The sequence below is a fragment of the Phascolarctos cinereus genome, unplaced genomic scaffold (genome assembly GCF_003287225.1).
Source record: "Phascolarctos cinereus isolate Bilbo 61053 unplaced genomic scaffold, phaCin_HiC Scaffold_4;HRSCAF=312, whole genome shotgun sequence".
Taxonomy (NCBI): Eukaryota; Metazoa; Chordata; class Mammalia; order Diprotodontia; family Phascolarctidae; genus Phascolarctos; species Phascolarctos cinereus.
Genome location: NW_027555847.1, coordinates 457,536,853 through 457,548,118, shown reverse-complemented (window position 1 = coordinate 457,548,118; position 11,266 = coordinate 457,536,853). Strand labels below are relative to the sequence as shown.

The following is an 11,266-nucleotide window of genomic DNA, read 5'->3' as shown; positions in this document are numbered from 1 at the left end:
TGTTTTTTTCTTGCTATGTTTCTAAAAATGAAGTAAGGATTTTGGCATTTAAAAGTCACAATTACTTCATTATTAGGTCTCAAAAAGAGTGTTTAACCCAATTTGCTCTGGCTTGCATGCTTTCTCAACCCTGAAGGTGGGCACAAGAAGCAGAGCCAGGCTTACTCATAAGTACTTAGCTAGATATATTGTCTATTCTCAGCAATTAAAACTATGTAGAAGGAGAATGAATTATTCTTTTCCACATTCTCTGGCCACTGTCCAAGGTCATAGGATTTAGAGCTGGAAGAAACCTTAAAGATCACTTAGTGATTCTACTCTGACCTCCTTTATAGGATGAAAAAATTGAGGACTAGAGAATTACAACTAATTGTCCCAGGAATAAAGAGAAATTAAAACTATCACTGCCTGTCTAATGTGATTGACAGTTCAGAGAGCTGGTCCTATTGGTGAAATGAGGGAGTGGGCACAGTCTCCTTTTCTTAAACCAATTCTTACCTTGCCCAATTTCTCTCTTCTACAAAATTTCTACATGCAGTTGTGACTATTAATTTCTGGCAATGGGAAAGATTTTTCTTTTTTAAAGCTCAGATCACTATTATTTTTAACATTTAGTTTCACTAGATATGGTGAACTGTTGCATTAGGTTTTTTGCACATTCATTGTTAAGTGGCTGTTCTTTGTATATGTAAAGATGACGAGCAAATATGTAGGCATTTATTTCCTTCCCTCTCATCTTACAGGAATTGCTTACTGGAAGGCAGTACAAATACTGAAAATCAGAAAAACAGGAAATAAAATTGAATAGGAAGCCAGAAATCATGTGACTGATGACTAAGTCAAACTTTTTCTTCTTACTGCCGGACAGGGAAGAATAAGATACTAATTCACTGCTCTTCTATTTTCGTTCTGAAAGCTTTGAAAGATACTTAATTATGTTTCAGACTGTGTTTTTCTCCACCCTGTTAACTTTCACATTCATTGAATCAGTGAAAAATAGGTGGACCTGCAACACCTCAGATGGAGAGATAACATACTCTTCCTGTGGTAAGTGTATTACAAACTTCACTCTATCAATTGTTTTGAACATGAGTTTTCCCAAGAACAATATTTAGACACTTACAGGGTCAGAGATGGCAAATGCTTTGATTGAAGAAAAGGACAGCCTGTTAATTGTACCAGCAGCCCCTAATCCTGGCTTTAAGGAAGTTTCTGTCCTTTACATGAGACTATTTTTTCCAATTTATGTTATGTTTGACCCTAAATGATAATTCCCCCTCCCCCTTCTCCCCTACTCCAAACTCCAGTGGTCAGCTTGCTGTATCTTGAGCTCAGTTCAAGATTCCATCCCATCACTATAATAATCACCTGCTGTTATTTTCCACCATCCCTCCCCAACTGATAGGTTTCTATGTTCTCCAGTGTCACTGACATGGTGGAAACATGGCTAGTTCTCCACCAGTCTTGATTTCTGACCTGGGCTAGGGTTTCTAGAGGCTCTGTGAACCTTCTTACAATCCCTAATTTGGTTACTCTCCTTGTTTTTTTGCCCTCCCCATTTTAGGAGAGTGAAGAAAAAAATTTCAGTGTTTTATAGACAAACAATAAATTGTTGACAAACTCTCCTCTCTAACCATTGCAACCACCCTGACTGGTCACCCTTGGCTTTGTCACTGACCCCGAAGGTGACACTTGAACGCTTCTAGGGATGGGACTTCCTGAGGCAACTCATTCATTCTATTTATTGATAGCTCTAAATTGTGAGAAAATTTTTCCTTATATTCCTTACATTCCTAAAAAAAAAAAGAAATATACTTCCCATAATTTTCACCTACTGGTTCCAGTTCTTCCCCAAATAGACAAATCGAACAAGCATAGTTCTCCTTCTTTATGGCAAATATTCAAATATTGGAATACAGGCAACTCTTTAAGATTGAAAATTGCAAGAAGGTACTGACCTACATTGTTAGAGGGTGTTTTCTCACCCAGGAGTTCCCTAATCATGAAATCACAGGTCCATTCCTTATCCCTATTCAAATTCACATCTCTCCTAGGTCTTCTTTTCTGTAGGCTAAACATCTCCAATTCCTTCAGTTGACCCTTTTCCTTTGGCAGGGTTTCAGATCCTTTCATTGTCCTGACTATTCTGCTCTGCATAGGCTCTGACTTAGCTGTTATAACATTTGATGTCCATAACTAGATAAAATGCCCCAGATGTTCTGCCTAGGCCAAAACATAGACTTATCTCTTTGGCTCTGGGCTCTGTGCTTCTGTAACTGCAGCCTAGGATTTCATTAGCTTGTTTGGCTACTGACTTTTAGAATCATAAATCTAGAGATGAAAGTCATGTTGACAGTGAGGGTTTTGCTGCCTTATTCTCAGAAATGGTTTGGAGGTAGGGGACAAAGAATAGAATAGAATGTTGGTCCTGGGATCAGGAAAACCTGAATTCACATCCTGCTTCTGACACTACTTTGTGAACCTCTGTACCTCAGTTTCCTCACTTGTAAAATGGCAATAATAATAGCATTTACCTAAGGGTGGTGGTAAAGTTCAAAGATAGTAACATATTCAAAGTGTTTTGTAAACTTTGAAGCACAATACAAATGATACCTATTATTATTGTTATTATTATTATTGTTATTATTATTATTATTATTATTATTATCATTATTATCATTACCATCACCATCTTACAGATCATTTGGTCCAAACTCCTCATTTTATAGCTGAGGAAAATGAGGTCCAGAAAAGTGAAACTCAGAACAAGTAAATAGCAGAACTGATATTTGAGGCCAGGACCTCTGGAACAGAACACACTAAGATTTGTAGATATTTTTTACATGACCTGCTTTCTAGCCACATATTCTCTCTGTTATATGTGCACAATATAAGACTCTCACAGAATCAAAGTGTTTGAAGGACCTCAGAGGCCATATACAACCTGTACGTGAAAGAAGTCTCCTCTGAGACATACTAATAAGTGATGAGATAATTTTTGCTTGAAAAACTCTAGTAAGGGAGATTAGGCAAATATCTTTCCCTAGATCACTTCCTGAAGCAGACCATTAGATCCAGTTGTTCTAATTTTCCTTGTAATAGGTATTGACCTGTTTACATCTTCTCATCTTATCCTCAAGGCAATGAGTTATCCTACTCTAATCTACTGTTTTATTAATCACCCCCTTTTAAAAATCCCTCCCCCTTCCCCCACTCCAGAGAAATAGAAGCTAAGTCTAGAATGACTAAGGAGAACAAAAAGAGACATCATTGAAGGTCTTCATCCATGGCTATCATGAGAGACTGACAAATACCTCGCTAAAATCTATAGCAATGTTCAATCAACCTGGAGAATAAGTGATTATGACAAATTGATAGAAATGGAATCCATATTTTATAAAATTAACTAGGAAGAAACTATTAATTTTCTCTATTTTACCAAGGAGTATATGGGGCTAGAGAATTGTGTGAATTATCTGCCCAAGATTCCCCAGCAAATTAGTGGTAGGGCCAAACCTGAAATCCAGTTCTTTTGGCTCTAAGTGGTTGAATTTAGTTCATCCACTAGATGTAATTTTTAAAGTGTCAAGTGAGTGCTATTTCTTCTCTCCAATTAAGAAAAGGGTCAAAGTGCAAAGCAGACTATATGTCACTGCACTCTTGTCCTCTAGGAGTAGCCTAACCCTGGCTCTGACTTGTATTGGCCCCACAAGCAAAAGAAACTCAAAGTCCTTATGCATGTAGGCAAATTTGACTTTATAATGTTACTGAGATATGGTAGAATAAAAGACCATACATGGATTATGGTTCTGGATGGGTATATCATATTCAAAAGAAAAAGGAAAGGTAAAGGGAGGAGACTTAGCATTTATTTTTAAAAGATATGCTTATGTGAGGAAATTCAGGAAAAAGAAGGAAACATGGTAGAGATCACTTGAGTAAAGACAAATAGAAGGAAAAACAAAAGTGATTTTTATCATTAGAATATACTATAGATTATGTGGAGGACTGACAAGAGGATATTATGTTTTCAATCTGATTTTCATGAACAGAGAGGACTTGGTTATTGGAGGAAGAAATGATAGGAACTCTAGGTGGGGAAGGGGAGAAATGATAGAGGACAGATTGGGGGTAAAAGTGGGGTGTGGGGACTAGGGAGAGGGTAACCAAAAAAAGGAAAAAGAATAGAAAACCATTAAAGCATTTTTAAAATGTGCAGAATAATATACTCAGGTTTTTCTTCAAACCACATAAATCTCTCATCTTTCAAAATGTGTAGAATAAAACAGAAGGAAGTCCAGAAAGAATCAAAGTAGGTCAGCTTTGAAAGTTATGTTTTTAATTCATTATATATATTTTTAAAAATTGAACTCTATATTATGGAAATCAGCAATGTCAGGAAAAATCATCTTTTTCCATTCTACTGTGTATATGGTGAAGTCCATTTTATTTGGTATTTGTAAATTCAGAAAAAAATGATAAAAAAAAAAAAGAAAGTAGATGTCTAAAACAAAGGAAGGTAAACAGACTTTCTCCCCATCCAGAAAGAAGTTTCTTTTTTTTTTAATTTTTTAAAAAAAATTTTTATTTTTTAATTTTTTTTCCATATGCTTTTGAGTTGAAAATTTTTCTCCCTTTTCCTCCCCCCCACCCTCCCCAAGATGGCGCACAATCTGACATAGGCTTTACATTTACATACCCATTAAACATATTTTCACATTAGTGAAGTTGTAAGCAAAAATTAAAACCAATAGGAGGAACCATCAGAAAGATGAAACAGAACTCAACAGAAGGTAAAAATAAGTGATAGCGATTCGACTTCCATAGTTCTTTCTTTGGATGTGGACAGTATTTTCCATCCCAAGGCCTCTGGATATGTCTTAGATCCTTGTAATGCTGAGAAGGGTTCAGTTTAACATTCTTAGTCATTGCATAACGTGGCTGTTATTGTGTACAAAGTCCTCTTGGTTCTGCTCACTTCACTCAGCATCAGACCATATAAGCCTTTCCAGGTTTTTCTGAAGTCAGCCTGTTCATCATTTCTTATAGCACAATAGTATTCCATTACATTCATATACCACAACTTGCTCAGCTATTCCCCAATTGATGGGCATCCTCTCAATTTCCAATTCTTTGCCACCACAAAAAGAGCTGCTATGAATATTTTTGTCCATGTGGGTCCTTTTCCCATTTGTTTGATCTCTTTGGGATATAGCCCTAGAAGTGCTATTGCTGGGTCAAAGGGTATGCACATTTTTGTAGCCCTTTGGGCATAGTTCCAAATTGTGCTCCAAAATGGTTGGATCATTTCGCAACTCCACCAACAATGTATTAGCCAGAAAGAAGTTTCAAGCTTCCACAAAGCCTTTTAGTCAAAAAAGAGAAAAGGAGGATTAGTCTGGTATGGAGTTTCAGCAACAGTTTCTATTCTATCCTCTGTGCCCAAATGGTCCCCAAAGCCTTGTTCCAAGAATTCTGGATCCTCTCTTTGTGTTCCCTGAACTTTTGTTCTCTCAGTTTCACAAAGTTTTCATGATCTCCCCGTTTCAAGTTCTCTATGCCTTCTATCTGGTCTGTTATTCTTTAGCCCATGATATTGCTTCCTATTTAATTTACTCAAGGGACTTGTTTGCTTCTCATAAAGGGATCACCTCATAAAGAGCTCCAATTTTATAGTTAATTTAACACTGAGTTATCAGTCTTTTCCCCCTCATTAGATACTTGGTTTCCAGAAGCAATTCCCTTCATGTTTATTAATTTTATCTGACAAAAATAATTTAAATGTATGCTTTCCATGTATCTTGTACAAAAGAATAATGAAATGAATAAGCTAAATAAGGTAAAAAAATAACAATGGTTATTTATTTGAATGGATTGATTCCAACATGGAATAGTCATTGGAAAAGCCATTTGGGTTTGTCTTCCTTTAAAAGATGGGAAGCAGAGTCACTTATTTATTCAATCATCCGTCCATCTATCTATCCATCCATTCAACCAGCATTTGTTACTTATCTATTTAGCTGACAGTACACTTTCATTTAAGACCAGGAAGTACAGAATTGAAATAGATCCTGGGAAGTATGAAAAGGAGTAGATAAAAATAAAAGTCCAACTCTGGAGTAAATCATGTTGTGAATAAGATTTAAAAAAAATTTTTTTTTTAATTTTTAGGCAGTTGGGGTTAAGTGACTTGCCCAGGGTCACACAGCTAGTAAGTGTCAAGTGTTTGGTCTGAATCCAGAGCCAGTGCTCTATCTTCTGCGCCACCTTGCTGCCTCTGTGAATAAGATTTTTCAAACCATCCTTAACTGTCTCTGAACTCTTCTCACAGTGAAGTTTTAAATTTAAAGACTTGCTGGGTGGGTATCTGGGTGAAATTGAGAACTTAAAAAGTTGTATTGATGAGAGGCAATTTATGGCAATTTACTGGCACTGTCTTTATTCCATTTAGATGACAAGAAGCCCATACCGACAATAAATGTTGAACCCTGTGTAAGCTGGACACAGACTAAAGGAAATCTGTCTTTTTACTACGTGCCACGTAAGTCCACCTCTTATGTTGTCTTTGAGTCAAAAGGGTACAAGAAACATCTTTGGTGATGCTTAAGGTCCAAATTGTGCCATTAAAATATTTTAAAATTTTGACACATACTTAATTTCTACTATATTTAGGTGTAAATTACTAGTTTAACAGTGAGCCAAAAGTAATAGTAAGAATGAAAATTATTTTGAGATCCATAGACTCATAAGATCTTAAAGTTAGAAGGGGGCCCCAAATATCCAATTCCTTCTTTTTTAATCCCTTCTTCAATTCAATTCATTTTAATTCAGTTAGAGTCTGTTCATTTAACAAACATTTATTAGATGCTACTATGGGTAAAGCACTGTGCTAGGTACTTGAGTAAAATGAAAAACAATTCCTTCCCTCAAGGAGCATATGTTCTATTGAGGATGGATATAACATATACCCAGATAAGTAAACATACAAAGTAATTTCAAGAGGGAGATCAGGAAAGGCCTTATGTAGGAGATAGCAACTGAGTTGTATTTGAAAAGAAAATAAGGATTCTAAGCGGCAATTGTGAGGAGTGTATTCTAGATGTGGGGAAATACCCATGCAAAAGTATTTTAGTAGGAAATGAGATGTTGCATATGGGAAATAGCTAGCAGGTGAGTTTGTCTGAGACAGGAGGTGTGTGTAAGAGAGTGATGTGAAATATTACTGGAAAGGCTAGTGAGGAGCCACATTGTGAAGAACTTTGAATGGCAGGCTGAGAATTTTGTATTTTTTCCTAGATTCTGCAAATACTCCAGATTTTTAAGTAGAGGAGTGACATGGTAAGAACAGTGTTTAGGAATATAAACTTGACAGCTGTATGGAGGATACTTTAGAGAGAGGAGAGGATGGAAGCAGATTGACCAATTTAGAGGCTATTATAATGGTCAGTCAACCCATCAATCGATCACCAAAGCATGATTAATCAGTTTCTATGTGCCAGGTACCATGCTTGATACTGGGGCTCCAAAAACAAAGAATGAAACAATTCCCACTCTTTTTTTTTTTAATTTGGGAAGACAATGAGATTAAGTGACTTGCCCAGGGCCACACAGGTAGTAAGTGCTATATATCTGAGGCCTGATTTGAACTCAGGTCTTCCTGAATCCAGGGCCAGTGTTCTATCCACTGCACCACCTAGCTGCTTCCCCAATTCCCACTCTTAAGAAGCTTACATTTTATCCTGCTAGACAACACGTACTTACATAATTATATATTGAATAAATATAAAGTAAATATAAGGAATACAATAAGGAAGTTAGGAAGAGAAGGGACTATCACTTGGGAGATCAGGAGTATAGGTATATAGGAGGCAGTGCTTGAGCTGTGTCTTAAAGAGGAAAGATAAGGATAATATGAGGTAAATGTACAGAGGGAGAACATTCAAGGCATGAAACAAAGCTAATCCCAAGGCAACGAGGCCATGGCTCTGGATTGGCATACCTTTTTCAAAAGAAAAAGGCAAGTAAAAAGGAGGAGTGGGTGGGAAATAGTATGGTATAGAAGATAGATAGATATAGGTATAGATTGGTATAGATAGAAATAGAGTGGGATTTATGAAGAACGGAGACAACAGTTAGGCTAGAATGAAGAGTTCAGCAAAAACAATAAAGTAAAATGGCACTAGAAAGATAGGCTAGGGCCTGGTTGTAAACTTTAAAAGCCAAATGGAGACATTTGTATTTCATTCTAGAGGTGAAGGAAGTCACTGGAATTTATTGAGTAGAGGAGTGACTTGGTCAGATCAGTGCTTGAGGAAATCACTTTGGCATCTGCGTGGAGGGCTGTTGTGATAATCTAGGTGAGAAGTGAGGAGGGCCTGAACCAAAGTTTCTGCTAAGTAGAGAGTAATGCATGTAGAAATGTCAAGAATTGGCAATTAACTGTAGATGTTGGGTGAGGGAGAGTGAGGAATACAGCATAAGGTCAAAGTTATGAGATTGGGTCTCTGGACTCTAGAAGAATGATGGCGCCTTTGACAGTAGTAGGGAAGTTTGGAAGACAGGTCCCTGTGCAGTGAAAGAGAATGAATTCTGTTTTGCATGGATTGAGTTTTAGATGTATCTGGGACATTTAGTTTGAAATGTCTAATGAATACTTGGTGTTATAGTTCAGGGAAGGGCATGGGGCCATTTGTAGCTCTGTTAGTTATCTACATAGAGAGGACAATCAAATGCATGGAAGTTGATGGGGTCACAAGGAGGGTATAGAGAAGGAAAAAAGGCAGCTAGGTGCTACAGTGGATAAACTTGCGTATACTGAGCCTGAAGTCATTATGACCTGAGTTCAAATCTAGATTCAGGCACTTACTAGCTGTATGACCCTGTGCAAGTCAGTTAACCACTGTCTCAGTTTCCTCAACTTTTTTTTTTAAGCAATTGGGGTTAACTGACTTGCCCAGGGTCACACAGCTAGTAAGTGTCAGGTGTTTGGTCTCAGGTCGGATTTGAACCCAGGTCCTCCTGACTTCGGGGCCGGTGCTCTATCCACTGCACCACCTAGCTGCCCCAAGTTTCCTCAACTCTTAAAATGAGGATAATGATAGCACCTACTGCGCAGAGTTGTTGTGAGGAACAAATGAGATAATATTTTAAAAGCACTTAACACACTGCCTGGCACATAGTATATGCTTAATAAATGATTGTTCCCTCTCTCTTAATCATACCCCAATGGACTGCCAAGGTACACCTACATTTAGAGAGCATGTTTTGGATGGAGAATGAGCAAAAGAGACATAGGAGTGGTCAGACAGACAGGAGGAGAACCAGAATAGAAAAATACATGAAAAATCAAGAAAAAAGAAAGTATTCAAGAGGAGAGTATGGTCAGCAGCATCATATGCAGCAATTAGGTCAAGAAGGGTGAGGCCTGAGAAAAGACCATCATGTTTAGAAATTAAGAGATGATAGCTCTGGAGGGAGCAGTTTCAATTGAAAGACACATAGGAAGCCAGATCACGAAAGGTTGAAGAGTAAGTGAGAAAAAAGGAGGGGAGGTCATGAGTGTAGACAGCTTTTACTACTAATTTGCCTGGGAAAGGGAGGAAAGAGATGGGGTGACAGAATGAAGTGATGATAGGATCTAGAGAAAGGTGGTGGGTTTTTTTTTAAACATAGGAGGACTTGAACATATTTGAAAGTAGTAGGAAAGAAAACCGTAGATAGGGAGATATTGAAGATTAGAGAGAGATGGGATGATTTTGAAGGCAATGTGCTGTAGAAGATGGATGGGGATAGTATCAAGGGCAAATTTAGGGGTGTTGAGCTTGTCAAGGAGAAGAGCTACCTCTTCAGACTCATATCTCCAAGATTCTAATTGTCTTTCTAGTGAGTCATTTGTATACTGTTAATTGGTTGTCATATCTATAAAGACTTAGGAACATTCCTGGTCAGAATTTTTTGTGTTTTAAGATAGGAGGAGAAGGCCTCTTGATTATGATTTAGAAAAGCAGCTTTGGCAATGGAAATTCACTGGAAACAAAATCCAAGAAAGCAAAAAGTAGTAAAAAAAAAACCCCATTACCTCAAATATCCATATACAAATACCTGAAATTAAGGCAAGAAACAAGAGCAATTGAAGGTCCTAATGCAAAGATGCAAATGCAGATTAAACTTCCTGTTTCACTGAGACTTGGGTTGGATAAAATCAGTGATTGGACCATGGCTCTGGATTGGCATACCTTTTTCAAAAGAAAAAGGCAGATAAAAAGGAGGGGTGGGTGGGAGATAGTATGGTATAGCAGATATATTTTTGAGGAAATGCAAAAACCAGAGAGAGGAAACATTCTAGAGAGTGATTTTACCTAGTGATTTTGTCATTGGAATGATATTCAGACCACCAAGAGAACAAGAAGAAATAATGATTTTGAGAACAGATCATATGCTTGGCACAGAGGTGTGATGAGTAATGATATGGGATTTCAGTTTTCCAGATATCTTCTGTCTCTCTTTCTGAAAAAGTAGAATGGTTAATAATTTTTCTACTTTCTTCAGTTATCATTTCACTCTTCAGAAGTTGGAGGAACCAACAAAGAGAAATTCCATCCTGAATCTGTATCTTACTAACAGGGAGGAACTAGTTACTAGGGTAGAAATAATGAGAATGCTGGGAGAAAGTGACCATTCCTTCCTAGAGTTGTGATAAAGGAGAGGAAATCTGAGTATAGTTGGTCACATACTCTAAATATTGGGAAATCAGGTTTCAAGGGGTTCAAAGGAAAAATAGGTAAGATTTATGTAGTAAAATACCTTAGCTGTAGTCAGCTGAAAGATGGGGAGATGATTCAGAATGAAATTCTGAAGACACAGAAATGAATAATTCTACTGAGAAAAAATGGAATTTGTGTGAAGAAACAGATGTGTATACATGGAGAACTCATCTACCAACTTAGATTTTTTTTTTTTTTTGGTTTTTGGTGAGGCAATCAGGGTTAAGTAACTTGCCCAGGGTCACACAGCTACTAAGTGTCAAGTGTCCGAGGGTGGATTTGAACTCAAGTCCTTCTGACTCCAAGGCAGGAGCTCTATCCACTGAGCCATCTAGCTACCCTCCAACTTGGATTTAAAGAAGAAATATACTGAGGACAGAAGCACACCAGGTAATGGAGGATGAATCCATGAGAATGTGGCATAGTCCTGGGAAAAGAGTGTAATGAATGCTAAACCTCAGAATGGAACTGAGCCTGGTGAGGGAAGTTAAGCTTACCAAAAA

General features: G+C 37.4%; 1 protein-coding gene across 2 annotated transcripts in view; it reads left to right on the top strand.

Annotated features, from left to right (window-relative positions):
* The first annotated feature begins 826 nt into the window (after positions 1-826).
* Positions 827-11,266, top strand: part of LY96 (lymphocyte antigen 96) — a 58,037-nt gene continuing 47,597 nt past the window's right edge. Inside the window, exons 1-2 of one of the 2 annotated variants that reach the window (XM_020971046.2) lie at positions 827-1,047; positions 6,452-6,541. In XM_020971046.2, the coding sequence (XP_020826705.1) occupies positions 936-1,047; positions 6,452-6,541 (202 nt within the window). In that variant the 5' untranslated portion in view covers positions 827-935. The remainder of the gene's footprint in view (positions 1,048-6,451; positions 6,542-11,266) is intronic. The other variant, XM_078153355.1, reaches the window with a different exon arrangement.